This window comes from Neomonachus schauinslandi, chromosome 1 (genome assembly GCF_002201575.2).
Source record: "Neomonachus schauinslandi chromosome 1, ASM220157v2, whole genome shotgun sequence".
Classification (NCBI taxonomy): Eukaryota; Metazoa; Chordata; class Mammalia; order Carnivora; family Phocidae; genus Neomonachus; species Neomonachus schauinslandi.
The window spans coordinates 65,960,438-65,981,777 of NC_058403.1; the positions used below are offsets into that span (position 1 = coordinate 65,960,438).

Here is a 21,340-nt window from a genome sequence, read left to right on the forward strand (position 1 = left end):
AAATCTTCAGTGACCTTGGCTTTGATAAAGATTCTTAGATTTGACACACAAAGCACAATCCATAAAAGAAAAAAGCTGATACATGGAATTCCAAAATCGAAACCTTTTGTTCTTCAAACAGCACTTCTGAAAATGAAAAGGCAAGCAAGCCACTGACTGGGAGAAAATATTTAAAAAGCATATCCAACAAAAGACTTGCATCCAGAAACAACTCAATTAAGAAACTAAACAGACTTCACTAAGGTAAATATACAGATGGCAAATAAGCACATGAAAAGATGCTCTCAACTTCAGTCATTAGGGAAGTGCAAAATAAAACCATAATGGCATACTACTAGGCACACCTTAGACTAGATAAAATTAGAAAGACTGACCATACCAAATGCTCACAAGGAGATGGAGCAAATGAAATGCTCATATACCGCAGATGTGAAGATAAAGTAGTACAAGCCATTTTAGCAAAGAGCTGACAGCCTCCTAAGTACACACCTACTATACAACCCAGCCATTCTCCTCCTAGATATCTATCCTGGAGAAATGGAAATATATGTCCATACGAAGAGCTGTCCATCAATGTTCATAGCAGCTCTATTTATAATCACCGAAAACTGGAAACAATCCAAACTGCCATCAACAGGTGAATGGATAAACCAATTGTGGTTTTATTTTTACAACAGATTGCTACTCAACAATAAAACGAATGAACTACTGATACACACAACATGCATGAATCTCAAAATGATTAAGCTGACTGACAGAAGCCAGACAAAATAGACCATATATTGTATCAGTCATTTATGCAAAGTAATCAGTAGTGACTGAAAACAGATTAGAAGTTGTTTGGAGATAGGTGAGGGGTGGGGAAAAGGTACCACAAAGGTATACCAGGAAAATTTTGAGAGCAATAAATATGTTCACTATCTTAATTATGGTGATGATACATATGTCAGAATTTAACAAACTGTACACTCTACTGTATGTCAATTATACAGTCATAAAGTTTAAAAACAGAAAAAATTGCTGAAATAACCTGCAATACATCTATTTTAACCCTGTGAATTCCTAATAATATTAAAATACACACATTCCTGTTCCCTCTGGAGGATGCTAAGAAACCAACTCATTATTTTGAAAATGAAAAAGTGGAGAAATTCAAGTATTTGTTTTTCCTATGTGATTACTAATTAAGAAAAAACTAAAAACTGCAGTTTGAGCAACCTCTTGGATCTTGCTTTTATGATTTATTAGGGAGGTCTGGAGCAGAAATAAGTCTATGGCTAATTTATCTCCACTACTGAGGTAAGAATCTCCTGAATACTCTACCTAATGTCCTGTGAAAGATGAGTTTTTCCAGTCTGGCTAGAGAAACAGGGACTCTTCTCAGCACTGTGCGAGGGCCAGGCACTGTTCCCTCTAATCTTTGTGGATGATAGTTTCTCTAGCCTTGAGCAGTCTCCCCAAGCACATATGATGGTCAGTACTCTGCTGAATATGCAAAGAAACACTCTGAAGATCTCCAGGCTTCTTTCTCTATACACATGTCTCTCCCTTTTGGTATTCCCTCCTATGAATGGATGACTTGATCTCCTCCGACTCTCAGCTCTGTCTCCTCAATTCAGGAAGGCCGTGCATGGTCTTTAGTTCCCTTCCCCCGTGTTGCAACTTGGAAACTCTCTTGGGCAATAAGCTGAAGCAACCATAGGGCTCATCTCATTGGTTTCCTATCTCTAGAGATCACTGTCCTGCACTGGTTAATGTCTGGTGTCTTGAACTACTGTTTCATGTATTTTGTCTGTTTATTCTTGGTTTGTTTCAGGTAGTAGGGTAAATCTGAGCCCTGCTATTCCACTTTGGCTGGAAGCAGAAGTCCTCAAAGTGCCCTTTCTAATACTCAAACTATCCCACTTAACAACTAACGGGAGCCTGTTCAAGCTATCTCCTGAGTCTTTTCAACACAAGTTTTGATGGTCTTAAAACTTCCTTGCTCTATGTTACGAAAAAATACTACACATTCACCTTGAATATTCCCTATCTCTAATCGAGATTCAGGTGTTTTTTCCAAGAAGCCTTGGTCCCTTGACAGAAAAATTCTCTAATGACCACAATCTCAGGGTGCTAGAGGTGCTCACTGATACAAGGTATTTCGCTATTTCTACGCCTTTCTAGGACAGAACTGGGTTTTGTGTGTGTATGTGTGTTTTAAGAAAATACATCATGAATCCCTATTGATATTACCTATTCAAATTTATATAACTTCTTTGATTTTATATTTCTATTCTTTCTTAATCTAAAAAAATCCAGGTCCCTAATATTAACATAGTTATTTGCAATAATATCCATATACAAATACACATGGTTTCAGGGCCAATCCTGTATGATTACTAAAGCAGTTGAAGATTTGTTTATACTTCTTTTTGTCCTTAAAATACAGCCCAATAGAGAAAATTAATCATTTTGCCATATTTGTGTATTAAAGTATTTCCTCTCTGTGTGGTTTAGCCACAAGCATGACACACAGGGCCATTTAATTCCTCTTGTTTAATCCTTCATTATGATTTCTTTTTGTTTCACAATTATTTAAAGCATTTACATGACTCCAAAATCACACCTAATAAGTAAAATTACATCCCTCAGTATTGCAAAATTTACATCCACAAGTAGTGGTCTTTAATATGGAATGGCAGATACTGTTATGATCTTTAATACAACTGCTGACCAACAAGTAGAATTTGAAATTGAAAATACCATACCATTTACATTACAAGGATGATGACAAGATAAGACATGAGAAATTCCAAGCAGAGGGAAGTCCTAAAACTACAGCTATACAGCTAGAACACAGGATAAACAATTCTGACTGGCGCAAGAGGACAAAAAATATAGGGTGAAGGTCTCCAGCAGAAAAAATATGGAACTGAAAAATTATCTGAGAAGTTTAACCACATGGAAAATCAGATAAAAATAATTTAAAAGAGCTGTAGAAGAGAATGAAAAGACACCCAGGAATATGAAGCCAAGCAGGTACAAAATCAGACAATTAACTACAGGAAAAACAAAGCATAAAGAAAGGAAATGTAATCACGGTGTACTATTCAGTTCAGCCATAAATAATACTTACGTACTGTAGTATAACTATACTGAGAATACATGCAAGGGAAAAGCAGTATAAGAGCTTAAATCTTCACCTACCATAACAGAACACCAATAGGTAATATTTTAAATTGACAAACAAATAGTCAAGAGGATTGAAAGTGGTTTACTTGGGAATGAAACCAGGAACATTGGTGGTTTGGTTTCAAGTACTGTAGTACTACTTAACTTTTTCAACTGTGCATGTCTTACTCAGAGAAAAATAGGTTTTAAAAAAGAAAAAACTGGGTGGCTCAGCCGGTTAAACGGCTGCCTTCGGCTCGGGTCATAATCTCGGGATCCTGGGATCGAGCCCCATGTCTGGCTCCCTGCTCAGCAGGGAGTCTGCTTCTCCCTCTCCCTCTGCTTGTGCTCTCTCTAATATATACATCTTTAAAACAACAAGAAAAAAGAAAAAAGAAAAAACTGCCAAAACAATCATGATCTCTACACCTTAACTACAGATTACATGTTGACTGAACTTGTCAACCAAGTTAATCAACAGGAAAAGTTGCCTGTCCACAAGTTTATCAACTTGCTCACTTCACAAGATATATCTTATAACTAAAAACATCAAGCAAACCTCCGTTCTTCATCATGATGGGTTTTATGAACTTTTCAGCAGCACTAGGTTACCTATTCACTCTGAATTAACAAGAGTCTGCTTAATTCAAATTTTCAAGTACTGGCTCAATCAGAGTAACACCAACTGGTAAAATTTTTTGCCAAAAATAAATTTTAGATTGGTCTATAAGTGCCAATGGATAGAGGTCATTTATAAAGTGCTGCCTAGATATAACAAAAATTAAATGTTAGTCTGATAAAAGGAAAGCCTAGCCCTCAAAGATGCAGTTAGTTATCTTTTGTGCACTTGGCAACATCAACTCCTGTGGTACCCTCACATCTAGCTCTTCAGTTGGCGTAAGCCTGTGACTGTGGAAAGATAAATAGTACCTAAATCAATCTATATTTTACTAATATTTACTATTTTACAAATTAGGCATGAAATATATACTGTTATATTAAGAAGCCTGACTGGTTTTACCAGGTCTCTCTACATAATACAGCACATATGACATAAAAAAAATTAAGATTTTAAATAGAGCAATATTCCAAAAACTTATCACAGAAACTTACTAAAGCCACAGCACAATTTTAGATCTCATACAATGAACATGACAGAATTTCAACTACAGATATTTTTAGTCCAATATATGGGGCCATACTTGCCAGTTGATATATTAAGGATAAGAGCATTTGTCTTCAGGCAGGTAAGTAAATACGAAAAATTTATTTTATTTATATAAACTTTACAACAAAGTCTAATTACATGACATCACCCATCACCAAGAAGAGAATAAAATGAACACTGTTAATGACAGAGGATCATTGTTACATCTTCAAATGGCTTTATGCCAAATATGATGCATAAGCTGGTGGTTATATTCAGACCTATACTTGGGCTCATGTGTATATATTCATGTATTCACCTTCACATATGTGAATACAAATATGTAACGATGTTATTATGATTTCTGGAATTTACCTCCAAAATAGAAGCTAAAACAAAAGTTCATTCAAAAAAAAAGGTTCCACTTCAAATAAGACAGATGAATAAAGAGGTAACAAGAAATCCAGAGAAACTCATCCTTTTATGAATAAGTGATAACTCCTAATTTACTGCACTTAATATAAACTCTATTATAATATTACAAACTCTCTTTGCCCAAAAAATAATAGTAATGACAGTGTTTGATTCAAACATCTACAGCCCTAACAAAAAAAACACTGAGGTTGTAATGTACTCTTGGACTTTAACTAACTGGATTTTCCAGTGCGGTGTTACTCAAAAGAACAGTGTATTTTGAGACCAGCTCACTGTAACTGCAAAATATTTATGACAGATTACCTTATTTCTCAGGTATGAAAGATTCTGACTCATTTGCCTTTTATGGAGCTTTTGTAGCATGGGGATCAAATGGTCCTTCCAAGCTCAAAAGTCTCTCCTTAGCAAAAAAAAAAAAAAAAAAAAAAAAAGTCACCTAAGTGTCTTTAAATTTCTTTGCCATAAGGGATATACCATTCATTCTAGGCATTTTTAGAGGAAGGTAAAGTGAGAGTTGGTCCCAAATACTCCTGTGGATGTTTAGACATTCTCAGGTTAAAAATGACCAAAAGTAAAAAAAAAAAAAAAAAAGAAAAAAGATCAAAAATCAATGTCCTAATGAATCATACAGAATTAATTTAGGGGTGAAAAGACATATTCCTTGAGATTTTTGCTTTAAAATACTACATAATAAAGAAATGTAAAGATAGACATGAAGCAAGTACGGCAAATTATTGACAATTACTGAATGCAAAGGATGAGTTTATGAGGTTCACCATCTATAATTTAATTTTGTATGTTTACAAATTTTCATATTAAAGTTTATAATGAAAAACAGCATTTTACTGGTCACTTGAGAATATATTAACAAACATGCACATAAAATCTTAAACAAGCTGCAACTTTAAAAAAATAAAATACACTAAACAGGCCAAAAGATTAAACAGTGGTTGTACTGGAAATATGAGAACCTGAGAGATTTATTTATTCTTGTATTCTGCTTTTCATCACCTCCTCTTCCCTACTCCCAAAACACGTTGATTTTATGATGGCGGAGATGTATATTTACACACATACACATATCTAACACAATCAAAATCAAAATAAAGTAGTTTCAGGCTTAAAATGGAAAATTAAGTTCTTTTAAATAAATTAATAAGGCTAAAGGATTTACCTGCTCTTCTCTTTTCTGCTTACGTAACTGCAGTCCCTCTTCCTCCCTCCTCCTGCGCATTTCATCAGGATTCAGGGACTTATTTTTGTAACTTTTCAGGCGAAAGTTCTCTTTTCCTGGGGTAGTCATGATTTCTACAAAAATGAGACAAAGAAAGAGAACAAATGAGCTTGGCTTATGGTAAAGAGCTCTTGTTATTCTAATAGCCCAGCCACACTGCATAAGGACACCAGAAATAGTTACTTTTTTTAACAGCTTTATTAAAGTGTACAAGTCAATAGCTTTCATATTTTCACATCTATGCACAACCATTACCACAGTCCATTTTTTAACATTTTTATCCCCTCAAAAAGAAAGTGTGTACTATCACTCCTACTGGCTATCACTCCTATTCAGGACATTTCATGCGAATAAAATCATATGCGTGATCTTTTGTGCCTGGATTCTTTCATTTAGTATATCTTCAAAGTTCATTTATGTTGCAACATGTATCAGTACTTTATTCTTTTATGGCTGAATAATATCCCATCATATGGATATACCCCATTATATTTTATACCTACTCATCAACTGATAGACATTTGGGTTCTTTCCACTTTTTGGCTATTATGAATAATGCTTCCATAAACATCTATGGACAAGTTTTTATGTAGACATAGGTTTTCATTTTTCTTGGGCATACACCTAGGAATCGAACTGCTAGGTAACACTGTAACTCAATGTTTGTTTGAGGAACTGCCCAACTATTTTTCCAAAGTGCTGCCCTATTTTACATTCCCACCAGCAGTGTACAAGGGCTGACAATTTCTCCACTATCACAATTTTTGGTGTCTGCTGTCCTTTCACATATTTATTTTCTAACTGTATATCCTCCATAAAAAAAAAAAAGTCTATTCACAATCTTTACCCATTTTTAAATTGTCTCTAGGAAGTCCCAATAGTTCATTTTTGCCCTTGCTTCTTCCCTTGCCTTTGGCGATGTTTCTAGGAAGAAGTTGCTGCTGCTGAGGTCGAAGAGGTTGCTGCCTGTGTTCTCCTCTAGGATTTTGATGGATTCCTGTCTCACATTTAGGTCTTTCATCCATTTTGAGTCTATTTTTGTGTGTGGTGTAAGGAAATGGTCCAGTTTCATTCTTCTGCATGTGGCTGTCCAATTTTCCCAACACTATTTGTTTAAATTGTCTTTTTTATCATTAAGTTATAAGAATTCTTTATATATTCTAGATAGAAGTCCCTTATCAGAGTGGTGCTTGAGAGGCTCAGTTGGTTGAGCATCCAACTCTTGGTTTCAGGTCAGGTCGTGACCTCAGGGTCACGTAATCAAGCCTGCATCGGGCTCCCTGCTCAGCGCAGAGTCTGCTTCCCTTTTCCCCCCAGCATGCTCTCTAAAAAAAAAAATGGACCTCTTAAAAAAAAAAAGTCCCTTATCAGATATACAGTTTTTAAATATTTTCTTTCACTCTACAGGTTTTCTTTACGCTTTCTTAATGGTGTCCTTTGAAGCACAAAAGTTTTTAATTTTGATGAAGTCCAAATTAATCTTTTTGTTGTTGTTGCTCATGCTTCTAGTGTCATACTTAGGGATTCTTAAACCTAAGTTTCCTTCTAAGAGTTTTAAAGTTTTAGCTCTTACATTTAGGTCTGTCATCTACTTTAATTATTATTCATGGTATGAGGTAAGGGTACAACTACATTATTTCACATATGGCTACCCATTTGTTCCAGGCACCATTTCTCCATCTAATGGTCCTGACACCCTTGTTGAAAGACAAATTAACCACATCTATATGGCTTTATTTCTCAACTCAATTATATTCCATTGATTTGTATGTATATCCTTGTGCTGATTCCACACAATCTTGACTACCATTTTTGTAGTAAGTTTTGAAATCAGGAAGTATAAGTTCTCCTATCTTATTCTTTTTCAAGATTGTTTTGGCTCTTCCAGACACCCTGCAATTCCATATGATTTTTAGGATCAGTTTGTCAATTTCTACAAAGAAGTCAGCTGGGATTCTGATATGGACTACACTGAATCTGTAGGTCAATGTGGGGAGTATTGCCATCTTAATGTTCAATCTTCCAATCCACAGACAGGATATTTTTCTCTTAGATCTTCTCTAGTTTCTTTCAACAATATTTTGTAGTTTCCAGTGTTTTACACTTCTTTTGTTAAATTTATTCCTGTCTTAATTTTTCTGATGCTATTATAAATGGAATTTTTTCGGGCGCCTGGGTGGCTCAGATGGTTAAGTGTCTGCCTTCGGCTCAGGTCATGATCCCAGGGTCCTGGGATCGAATCCCGCATTGGGCTCCCTGCTAGGCGGGGAGCCTGCTTCTCCCTCTGCCTCTGCGTCTCTCTCTCTCTCTCTGACACTCATGAATAAATAAAATATTAAATTTTAAAAAAAGGAATTTTTTTCTTAATCTCACTTTTGGATTGTTCACGACAAGTCTATAGAAACACAATTAATTTTTGTATACTGATTTTGTATTTTGCAACTTTGCTGAACTTATTATTAGTACTAATATTTTTTTAGTGGATTTTCTAAGTCATTTCATACAAAATCATATCATCTATAAGAGACAGTTTTGTTTCTTTCTTTCCAATCTTGAGGCCTTTGTGTATTTTTCTTTCTTTTCCTTATTTTTTTTTTTTTCAAAATTGCCATAGCTAGAACCTCTAATATAATGTCAAATAGAAATGGAGAAAGCAGGCACTCTTGTCTTATTTCTGATTGTAGGGGAAAAGTGTTCAGTTTTCCCCATTAAGTATGATATTATCTTTGAGTTTTTCATAGGTGTCTTTATTCATGTTGAGAAAGTTCCATTCTAGACCTCGTTTTTTGAGTGTTTTTATCATTTAAAGGGTGTTAGATTTTGTCAAATTTTTTGTGTCTATTATGAGAACAATGTGACTTTTGTTTTTTATTTCCTGATACGTTATATTAATTGGTTAGTGAACTTCACACTAACTTTGCATTTCTGGGATATTATGCCACTTGATTGTGGTGTAAAATTCTTTTTATATGCTGGTGAATTAGGTTTGCTAGTATTTTGAGGATTTTTGTGTTCACCTTCATAAGAGATAGTGGTCTGTAGTTTTCTTGTGATGTCTTTGGTATCAGGGTAACACTAATACTAGCTTCATAAAATAAGTTGGGAAGTGTTCTCCCTCTCAATTTTTAGGAAGAGTTAGTATTAATTCTTCTTTAAGTGTTTGGTAGAATTTAGCAGTGAAGCCATATGGGCCTGTGCTTTTCTTTGTGGGTAGCTTCATGATTAATCCAATCTCTTCACTTGCTATAGGTCTATTCAGTTTGTCTATGTAAGTCAGCTTCAGCAGCCGTCTTTCTAAAAAATTTTCCATTTTAGGGGCGCCTGGGTGACTCAGTCGGTTGGGCGTCCAACTCTTGGTTTTGGTTCAGGTCTCAAGATCTCAGTGTTGTGAGATCGAATCCTGTGATGGGGTCCACACTCAGCAGGGAGTCTGCTTGAGATTCTCTTTCCCTCTGTCCCTCCCTCCCCCTCATGCTCACTCTCTCGAAAATAAATGAATAAATCTTTTAAAAAATTGTCCATTTTATCTAAGCTATGTTAATTCATTGGTATGCAGTTGTTCATAGTATTCCTTTATAACCCTTTCCATTTTTGTAATCCCAATAGTAATGGTCCCTCTGTTATTTCTGATTCAAGTAATTTAAGTCCTCTTTTTTTCTATGTCAGTCTGCCAATTTTGCTTATCTTTTCAAAGAACCAGTTTTTGGTTTCCTTAATTTTCTCTACTTTTTTTCTATTTTCTAGTTCATTAATTTCTACTCTCAGCTTTATTATTTCCCTCCTTCTGCTTGTTTTAGGTTTACTTTGCTCTTCTTTTTCCAGTGACTTAAGGTGTAAGGTTAGTTAGTAATTTGAGATCTTTCTTCTTTCTTTATATAAGCATTTATTACTAAAAGTTTCCCTGTAAGCACTGCTTTAGCTGTATCCCATGTTTTCTTAAGTGGTAAATTCATTTTCATTTATCTCAAACTATTTTCTGATATCTCTTTTCATTTCTTCTTTGACCTACTGGTTATTTGGGAGCATGTTAATTTCCATATATTTGTGAGTTCCCCAAATTTGTTAGTGATTTCTGATTTCTTTTCACTGTGGTCAGAGAACAACCTTTGTATTATTTCAATCCTTTTAAGATGTTTTGTGGCCTAGCATTTGGTTTATCCTTGAAAATGTCCCACATTCACTTGAGAAGAATATATATCCTATTGTTGCTGGGTGCTGGTGGTATTCTACAGATGTCTCCTAGCTCTAGTTGGTTTATACTGTGGTTTCTTTGTTGATCTTATGCCTAGTTGTTTTGTCCATTACTAAAAGTGGGATATCGTAGTCTCCCAACCATTATCGCTAAATTGTCTACTTTTCTCTTCATTTCTGTCAGGTTTTGCTTCTTGTATTTTGGTGCTGTTATTAGGTACATATATATTTATAACCTTTATCTTTCTAATGGATTGGCTCTTTCATCCCTCTTTCTCTCTAGTAACATTTTTTGTTTTAAAGTCTATTTTTTCTGATATTAGTATAGCCACTCAAGTTTCTTGTGGTTGTTTGCATAATAGATCTTCCATCCTTATACTTTCAATGTATTTGTATCTTTAAACTTAAAGTACATCTCTTGTAGAGAGCATATAATTGGATACTCTGACAATCTCCACCTTTTTTTTTTTTTTAAAGATTTTATTTATTTGACAGAGACAGACACATCGAGAGAGGGAAAACAAGCAGGGGGAGTGGGAGAGGGAGAAGCAGGCTTCCCACAGAGCAGGGAGCCCAACGCGTGGCTCAATCCCAGGACCCTGAGATCATGACCTGAGCCAAAGGCAGACGCTTAACGACTGAGCCACCCAGGCACACCTGCCCTTTTTTTATTATATAGTTTAATCAATTCATGTTTAATATTATTGCTTACATTGTTGATTTATGACTGCTTTTTCATTTTCTACGTGTCTCATGTCTTTTTTGTTTCCTTTATTACTCTTTGACTGCTTTCTTTTGCATTAAGTGGGTATTTTCTAATGAAGGACTTAAATTTCTTTAATGACCTTTCACTGTAACTTTTTTTTTTTAGTTTTTCTCCGTATGGGCTGCTCAAGGGCTTACCATATACATTTCTTTTTTTTTTTTTTTTAAGATTTTATTTATTTATTTGAGAGAGAGAGAATGAAAGACAGAGAGCATGAGAGGGAGGAGGGTCAGAGGGAGAAGCAGACTCCCCGCTGAGCAGGGAGCCCGATGCGGGACTCGATCCCGGGACTCCAGGATCGTGACCTGAGCCGAAGGCAGTCGCTTAACCAACTGAGCCACCCAGGCGCCCCACCATATACATTTCAACTTCAAACTTATAGCAGCTTCAGACTTATACCAGCTTAATTCCAGTAAGATATAGAAATGTTATGCTATATAGTTTGATTGCCTTTTTCTCCATTTGATGGCATTGTTGTGATACATATTACATTTAATGTTACAAATCCAACAATACACTATGTTATAATTATGACTTTATCACATATAGTCATTTCCTTAGCTTGATATAGCTTTGCCTCCACTCACCTTCTATGTGCTGCTATTGACAGATACATTACAAATATACTACATTTCTAAACCTTATAGGCCCAAGAACACATTATACACATCTTATTTTATACAACTGCTTTTTTAAAAAGATTTATTTATTTATTTTAGGAGAGAGAAAGAGAGCAAGAGCTAGCACAAGCAGGCATGGGGAGAGAGAGAATCTGAAGCAGACTCCATGCTAGGCACAAGCCCAACACAAGGCTCCATCTCATGACCCTGTGATTGTGACCTGAGCATAACCAAGAGTCACATGCCTAACCAACTGCATCACCCACACACCCCACACAACTGCTTTTTAAATCAGTTTTGAGTAAAAAGAAGAAAAAATATGTGGTAATATTCTCTTTGAAAATTACATAATTACCTTTACTGGTACTCTTTGTTCATATGGATTCAAATTACCATCTGGGATCACTTGCTTTCAGCTTAAAGAACTTCCTTTAGCATTCTTGCAAGGTGGGTCTGCTAGTAATAAACTCTCAGTTCCTGTTTACCTGGGAAAATCTTCATTTCACTATCATTTTAAAAAGATAGCTTTGCTGGATATATAGGATTTTTGGTTGACTATATTTGTCTTTGAGCACTTCATATATATTATTACACTGCCTCTGGACTCCACTGTTTCTGCTGAGAAGTCAGCTATTATTCTTATCTGGGCTCCCTTGTAAGTCAATTCCTTGAAGAGATTAGGAGCATTTTATGACCTGCTTCTCCCCCTAAGCACCCTACCAAATCTCTGAACCAGACCCCCAAGCTGGGGGTGCAGATAACAGCACACTTCTCTCAGAGCTATCCCCTATAGCAGTGGAATATTTTGTTGAGGGTAGGCGGCAGCCTAAGGTTTTCTCAGCTTGTCTCTTCTGACATGGAATCACCACCTTAGAAAACAGAAAAGATGATCTATTCTCCAGTACTCCCAGCAGCTCTGCACCCAGGTAGAGCCTCTGTTCTACAAGTGGGGACTGGGCAGAAGGTAGTTCTCTGCCTCTCCACCACATATACCCAGAACTTAGCTTCAGCAGCTAGGCAGCTAGGGGTAGGATGAGAAATCCTAATGTCCTGCTCCTCCCAAGAAAACCTTCCCTCCAACTGGAAGCTATTCATTTACTGTACACCCTTCGACCATTTCCAGAAGCTTTTAATAGTTGTTTTTCAAGTTTTCCCTAATTTTCTAGGGAGTGGGTCTGTAGAGCTCCTCATGCTGTCAGGCTGGAATTCACAAATCAGTTATTTTTTTTTAATTTTTATTTTTTTTAAAGATTTTCTTTATTTATTTGAGAGACCGAGATTGAGAGAGAACATGACAGGGGAGAGGGCCAGAGGGAGAAGCAGACTCCCCACTGAGCAAGGAGCCCGATGCAGGACCCAATCCCGGGACTCCGGGATCATGACCTGAGCTGAAGGCAGACGCTTAACCAACTGAGCCACCCAGGTGCCCCACAAAAGAGTTATTTTTAAGAATGACTGTACTGCAAGCCTGGATTGAGAATCATTTGATTTATAATGTGCTATGTTGCAACATCTATTTTACCTGAATGTCTTAACAAACATACAAGGCAAGAAATTACTATTCTCATCCTTCACAGTTAAGGATTCAAGATGCTAAAAGAGGTTAAGTGACTTGGCCAGGGTTACACACTTAATACAAGATAAAGCAAGGATATGAACCTAGGTTCCTGATTATAAACCTGATGTTCTACTATTATGTACTGAACTGTGCTCCCCCCTACCAACTATCTATTAAAGCCCTAACTTCCATAATGACTACATTTGGATATAGGGCCTTTAAGGAGGTAATTAAGGTTAAATGGGTTCATAAGAGTGGGGTTCTAATCCAGTAGAACTAGTGTCCTTACAAGAAGAGGAAGAGACACCCGAGATCTGTTCCCCCAACCCCACCCCCTATGTACACACACAAAAAGGCCATGTGAGGAAACAGCAAGAAGGTAGTCATCCACACGTCAGGATGATAGGCCCCACAGGAAACCAACCCTGTTGGCACCTTGATCTTGGACTTCTAGCCTCCAGAACTGGGATAAAATGGATTTCTGTTGTTTAAGCCACCCAATCTGTGGTATTTTTTATGGCTGCCCAAGCAGACTAATATATACAATACACCTGGTGGTATTTTGTCAGATTGAGCTTTATCGGACTGAAAGGCAGAGGCAATGCAGATGAGAATTTGCAAATAATTATGAAGGAATTATTTAACGGTGCTGAGAAATGATCTAGAGAAAAAAGCTGGATTCCTGAAGCAAGCAGCATTTTGGCTCTGAAATATCACAATATAGCATAATAATAGCAGTGTTACAATGATGATCCAAGTTCAAGAATCAGAAGTTTTAGGTCAAAGAAAGGAGAAAGCCTACGGTAACAGGGCAGACTTGATAAATCTTTACAATACCAAAAACCAATTGGACTTCAGTAATTGGAAGCCTGTACTCAACATGGAGGGGAAGGGCACACAATTAAGGGAAGACAATGTTAGGAATACACATATAGAGAGAGAAAAAGTGATAAAACAAATGGAGTAAAAGGTAAAATGAACAACTGAGGAATGGGGTTGAAGGGTAAAAAGAGGACCTTTGTACACTTCTTAAAATTCCTATAAGTTTGAAATTATAGCAAAAACTTTTTTTTAAATATTAAAAAAATCTAAAAGGAAAGAAATGCTCACACAAAACTACTATTAACTTGCTTCCTTTTATTAAAGTGACATAAAAAGCAAGTCCAGAGAAGAGGGCTGGCCTTGAAATCCTGTTTTCAAATTTACTTCTTAGCACAGTGATGTAGAAAAAATACTAAACTTCTGTGAGCCTTGGTTTCCTCACTTGCACAATGGGGATATTACCTTCTAAGGTAAAGAGAAGATGAAAGCATGCTCCCACTGTCTAGCCCTTATATAGCTCACACCTGATATTTGTGTAATGAAGAAATGGCTATAAATAGCTCTAAAGGTTCAAAAAAAGATCTCTTCTGACTAAAGTGATGAGGTATAGCTCCATAGAGAAGATGGTGTTTCAGCTAGGTTGTGAAGGATAGATACTATTTCAACAGTTGAAGTTAAAAGAGAAACACCCACAAAACAGAAGAGTACAAATTAAAGGACAGACGTTAGAAAGTACAACTGATGAAGATTAGCATTAAGTTGTATTCGATCACAGCAACTGCTCTTTAAAAGTACACAGACATGAGAAATGCCAGCACCTGTTTTCTCTTTCTTTTTTGGTTAAATTGTGGTATCTGAGAACTCACAAATTACTCCAACGCTCAAACTAGTAATTTCTATCATCCATATAGTGCATCTGTGCCTTTGAAATATTCTTCCCTTTTAAATTACAAAAATGGCTCACGTTAAAAACAAACAATACAGAAGGGTATAAACAGATAAATGAAAATGTACCCCTGCCTAAAGGTAACCATCAAGTTCTCCGCATATCCTTTCAAAAACTGGTTATACAAGTATACACATATCCTTCTGGTTTTTATTGTACACCGATGGGAAATTATAAACACAATTCTGCACTTTTGCTTTAACTCTGGACAACCTTCCATACAATGCCTATAGAGTTAAATTATTTTTAATATAGTAATTTTTTTTTAAAGATTTTATTTATTTATTTGACAGAGACATAGCGAGAGAGGGAACACAAGCAGTGGGAGAGGGAGAAGCAGGCTTCCCACTGAGCGGGGAGCCCGATGTGGGGCTCGATCCCAGGACCCTGGGATCATGACCTGAGCCGAAGGCAGACGCTTAATGACTGAGCCACCCAGGTGCCCTAATATAGTAATTTTTATACCATAAGGACCAGACCCTAAACATCACTGACAATTAAGCTTGTCTCCAATTTTCTATCACAAACAATGCTGTAACCAATATTCTCCTTCATGTATTTGCATATATTCTGCAATTATATCCAATAATGAATTCTAAACAGTGGAACATAAAGATCTAAAGCATGTGCATTTAAAATATTGATAGTTCAAAGTACCCCCTAAAATATTGCACCAATGTACACCAGTGAATATGAGTGCATCAGTTCCCACCACTATCACTGTTAACTCAAGACTGACTCAAACTTTTCCATATTTGACAATATCATATGTGAAAAAATGCTTCTCGTGAAAACTATTTTCATAATACTAAGATGTTATATATGCTTTTTTTTCACTTTCACTCCTAAGTTTTTCAGAAGCTTCATGACATGATGACATCATCACTCTGACGCCTAATGGAATGTGTGTTGTGTATTTCTGTGTTTTAAAATTTTGTTTTAATTTCTAATACGGTAAATATTAACTGATACAAAACAGCAACATAAACAAAAGTTCTTTGGGGGTCCTCAGTAAGTTAAGAGTATAAAGAAGTTCCCAGGCCAAAAAATTTAAGAACACTTAATCCAATCTTTTTTTTTTTTTAAAGACTTATTTATTTATTTGTCAGAGAGAGAGAGCACAAGCAGGAGGAGCGGCAGGCAGAGGGAGGGCAGGTTCCTCGCCAAGCAAGGAGCCCAATGCGGGACTCGATCCCAGGACCCTGGGATCATCACCTGAGATGAAAGCAGACACTTAACTGAGCCACCCAGGCGTTCCCAATGTTTTCTGTCTTAAGAAAAAAGCAGTCACTGGATATTCAGATAACATTCTAATCATAGATTAAGGAACTCAACATCTTTAAAATACTGTCTTTTGGTCAAGAATTAAATATGTATTTACATTGATCTTTTTTGTTGCAATGATAAATGTGAAATTCCCTTCCATTATATTCTAATTGGCTACTGTCTATATATGAAAAAATTACTCATTACTATACATATATTAACTTTTTAAGACAGCCAATGAATTAAATCAGCTACTGAATTCTGTTTCTGATACTTTGAGTTGACACTCTCGATACTTAATATCGCTAAAAAATTGTAACTTTTGCCTCCTCCATTCTAAACTCATTTCACTTCCTATTTTAAAATATTTAACTAGTACTTCCAGGACAGTTACAATGTTAATTAAGCAACAAAGGTTAGAGCAGGCATTTTTATCTCATTTCCAGTTTTGATCTATGTCTACTATTTTGTTATTAAACATGATACTAGGGTATTTTTTTTATTTTATTTTTTATTTTATTTTTTTTTATTCTTATGTTAATCCCCATACATTACATCATTAGTTTTAGATGTAGTGTTCCATGATTCATTGTTTGTGCATAACACCCAGTGCTCCATGCAGAACGTGCCCTCCTCAATACCCACCACCAGGCTAACCCATCCTCCCACCCCCCTCCCCTCTAGAACCCTGTTTGTTTTTCAGAGTCCATCGTCTCTCATGGTTCGTCTACCCCTCCGATTTCCCCCGCTTCATTCTTCCCCTCCCTTCTTTTTTTTTTTCTTCACATATATTGCATTATTTGTTTCAGAGGTACAGATCTGAGATGGGTATTTTTTTTAAAGCCAGGTTTACTGAGGTATTATTTATAACTTACATACAATAAAACTTAACATTTAAGTAAATACCACCACAAACAGAGAACATTTTTACTATGAAAAGTTCTGTCAGGTCTCTTTCTAGTAAATCCACTCCCTCCCCAACCCCCGGTACTCAATGATTTATTTTCTGCCCCTACAGTTTTGCATTTTCCAGAATGTAAAATAAATGGAATCATCCAGTATGTAGCCTTTTGAGTGTGGCTTATTTCAGTCAGTATTAACTAATTTGTGATTCATAAGTGTTGTTTTATCTTTCAGTAATTCATTCCTTTTATTGCTGAATTGTATTCCAATGTATTCCACACGTTATTCACCACTTGATAGACATTTGGGTTGGTGCAGTTTTTGGTGATTATAAATAAGCCACTAGAAACACTCATATACGGTTTTTGTGTGAACGAATATTTTCATTTTTCTTGGGTAAACACCTAGGAGGACACTGCTGGGTCATACGGTAAGAATATGTTTACCTTTCTAAGGCTGTCAAACTGTTTTTCAAAGTGGCTGTACCATCATGCATTCCCACCAGCAATCTATGAGCTCCAGTTGTGTTGCAGTATTGTTTTGAGATACTTATTTAAAAAATGACATCTAAGTACCAGCCATCCATACTTATTTTACTAGTTTTTAAAACCTGAAATGTGTGTTGAATTTTATCAAATGACTTTTTGGTGGTTATTAAAATGGTCAAGTTTATCTACTTTGACCTATTAAATATGGTGAGATATTAATAGATTTCTTAATATTGAATGATTGATTCTTGGAATAAACACACTTGGTCACAGTGTATCATTCTTTTAAACTCTCTGTTAATATTTTCTTAAAAATTTCTACACCACAAATCAAAATCACAATGAGATATTACCTAACACCTGTCAAAACAGTATCAAAAAGACAAGAAATAAGAAGTGTTGGGAGAGGATGTAGAGAAAAAGGACCCTCATGCACTGTTGGTGAAAATTCAAACTGGTGCAGCCACTATAGAAAACTGTATGGAGGTTCCTCAAAAATTAAAAATAGAATCACCAAATGATCCAGTAATTCCACTACTGGGTATTTACCCAAAGAAAATGGAAACACTCATTCGAAAAGATGTATGTACCCCTATGTTTACTGCAGCACTGTTTACAATAGCCAAGATATGGAAGAAACCTGAATGTCCATAGATAGATGAATGAATAAAAAAGACATGGTGTATATATGTACAATGGAATATTCTGCCACCAAAAAAAAAAAAAAAAAGAATCTCGCCACTTTGCGACAACACGGATGGACCCAGAGGGTATTACACTAAGTGAAGTAACTCAGAGAAAGACAAATACCCTATGATCTCACTTATATGTGGAATCTAAAAAACAAAGCAAACAAACAAAACAAAAAGCAAAACCAACCCATGAATATAAAGAACAAACTGGTGGTTTGCCAGAGGGGAGGGAAGTGGGGGGGAGATGGGCAAAAGAAGTGAAGGGGAGTGGGAGATACAGGCTTTCAGTTATGAAATGAATAAATCACAGGGCTGAAAGGTACAGCATCTTCTACAGAATACAGTCAATGGTACTATAACAATGTTGTAAGGTGACCTACAGTAGCTATACTTGTTGTGAGCGCTGCACAGGTATAAAATTATAGAATCACTACCTTGTATACCTGAAACTAATGTAACATTGTGTCAACTATACTTAAATTAAAAAAAAAAACCCATGAAAGAAAAATGTCTACACCAGTATCCATAAATGAGATTGATTATTTAATATAAAATCCTCCTCCCCGCCTTTTTGTGGGGGACAGGGTATCTGTCACATTGAGAACATTTTGAAAAAACACATGGGTATGATTCCAATTATATGACATTCTACAAAAGGCAAAACTATGTAAACAGTTAAAAGATCAATGGTTGCCAGGGGTTTATGGGGTGGGAGGGATGAAAAGCAGAGAAGATTTTTAGGGCATTTAGAAACTACTCTGTATGATACTATAATGGTGGATACCTGTCACAATACATTTGTCAAAACCCATAGATGTACAACGTGAAGAATGAATGTAAACTTAATGTAAACTATGGACTCTGGATGTACCAATGTTGGTTCCATTACAACAAATGTACCAATCTAATGCAAATGTTGATGGTGGGGAAGGTAGTGGGGTACGCGGGAACTCTACTTTCCATTCAATTTTGTTATGAACCTAAAAGTGCTCTAAAATACAGAGTCTATATAAAAAAAATCTTAAATATTTATTCACTCATATTGATAACTGAGATTGGTTGGTTCCCCCTCTTTGTGGGTTAAAGAGGGGATTTTATCTGTCACATGGGAGAGCTTTTTAAAAAACAGATACCTCAGCTGTCCTTCCAAAGAATTTGATTAATAAGTCTGAGGCACATACTAGGTCTCTGGTGTTTTGTTTTTTTCTTTCAAAGATTCCCAAGCAAATTCGGAGATACATCTGCAATTGAAAAACACTATAATGGAGCAAAAGCTTTACTGGAAAATAATGCAAAATACAGCTAAATGTAGGCTAAAGTTAGATTGAAAGGAACTTTGATAACAAAGAAATGAAACAAAATCTACAGAGGATTATAAGAGGAATAACAAAGTAATAGTATGAAAAATTTTGCTAATCCTAATCAAATATTTTTAGGATATTATCACCTAGACAATTAATTAAAAAATCTAAGTTACTGTCAATAATTTTTCAAAGTACCCTCTCAGGAACCAGAAGCCTTTAAAATTAAAGCCATTATGCCTAATTTTCCATGTTTTCTGAGGAAATAAAGCCAAGAAAGCAATAAAATTGAAAACCAGATGCAAAACTGGTGGTAAAATACAAATGCACTCTACTCTTCCAAAATGAAATCTTCCACTTCCTCCTTCATGTGCATTTAGTTAATTATCAAATTTTCCTTATTACTCTATCCAAAGTGTTTGATTTTATCTGCTCCTGTCTATTCTCATTGCCACCAGTCTAGTCCAGATACTTGTCATCCTATATCCACATAACTGCAAGAACTCTAACCCACCCTTCCTTAACCTCTGGCTCTCTGCTCTTCAAGGCATCCTTCACACAGCTCTCAGATTAATCTCAACACCTTTTTTTTTTTTTTTTTTTTTTAAAGATTTTATTTATTTATTTGACAGAGAGAGAGAGACAGCTAGAGAGGAAACACAAGCAGGGGGAGTGGGAGAGGGAGAAGCAGGCTTCCCGCCGAGCAGGGAGCCCGATGCGGGGCTCGATCCCAGGACCTGGGATCATGACCCGAGCCGAAGGCAGACGCTGAACGACTGAGCCACCCAGGCGCCCCAATCTCAACACCTTTTTCATCGTATTACTTTGATGCCTAAAGATCTAGAATTAATCTTTAGCACATCATAAATCAAATTTGAAATTCTTTGTCCTACAAGAAAACCTGGCATTGATTGAGTCAATAAATACTCTCTCCATTCTACATCAGTCTATACCCAACACACTGAATGTAGATCTTTTTATATTTTATTATATTCAAGATGATATATTTAGTGTGCTGAGTCAATCCACCTAGTCAGTAAATCCCAAACACACACTAAAAATTTTGAATATTTAACATTCAACATATTCTTTGTGAAATACCATAAAACACTAATATAGTTAATTAATTTATTTAATCATATAAACATAATTTTATTAGAAAACATGACCACAAGAAAATATAACTACAAAATAAGTTATGGATTTATAAATGTAAGCATAAATGAATTTAAGTATAAAAAAGCTTTCAGTTCATTTGTGAATATTATTTATTCATTTGTTACCAACTTATAATCAAGTGGTTGCAGGCCCTTTTAAAAGATTTTAATAAAAACTAGAGAAGAAAAGTAAAATTGAAAATATCCTACTCATTATTTTTCCTATAAAATAATTCAAAGAGTTCCTTTATTTAAGTGACATTCTAGTGGGGGCAAAGTCTGAAAAACCACTGCCCTAAGTCTCTCCTATGAGAAGTCAATGCTGCAGACGTGATTCATGGTCTCATCTCTGGTTACATCTTATAGCTCTAACCCTATTAATCTAATAGAAATACCTACTTTCTTTCATGTCCCAGCTTCAAACTTTCTTCCATTAAGAAGTTGATTATAACCTTTGACCCTGAATTCTGATCTCACCTTCCAGTATCTATGGGTTCCCAACTTGCAATGTTCCCCCAAAGTCCTTCTCAACAGCCAAACATTTAAAGGAAAATATTTACTAAGGATTTAAGAAACCCATACCCTAGGATTCAGTAATTCCACTTTTGGAATATACCCAAAGGAAATAAAATTAGCAGTATGTATAAGACTGTTCACTGCA

The 21,340-nt window shown here is 35.8% G+C and overlaps 1 protein-coding gene across 1 annotated transcript in view; it reads right to left on the minus strand.

Moving 5' to 3' along the window:
- Positions 1–21,340, minus strand: part of KPNA1 (karyopherin subunit alpha 1) — a 70,985-nt gene that overhangs the window by 41,235 nt on the left and 8,410 nt on the right. The window contains exon 2 of the mRNA XM_021692709.2: positions 5,910–6,043. Within this exon, the coding sequence (XP_021548384.1) occupies positions 5,910–6,038 (129 nt within the window). The 5' untranslated portion in view covers positions 6,039–6,043. The remainder of the gene's footprint in view (positions 1–5,909; positions 6,044–21,340) is intronic.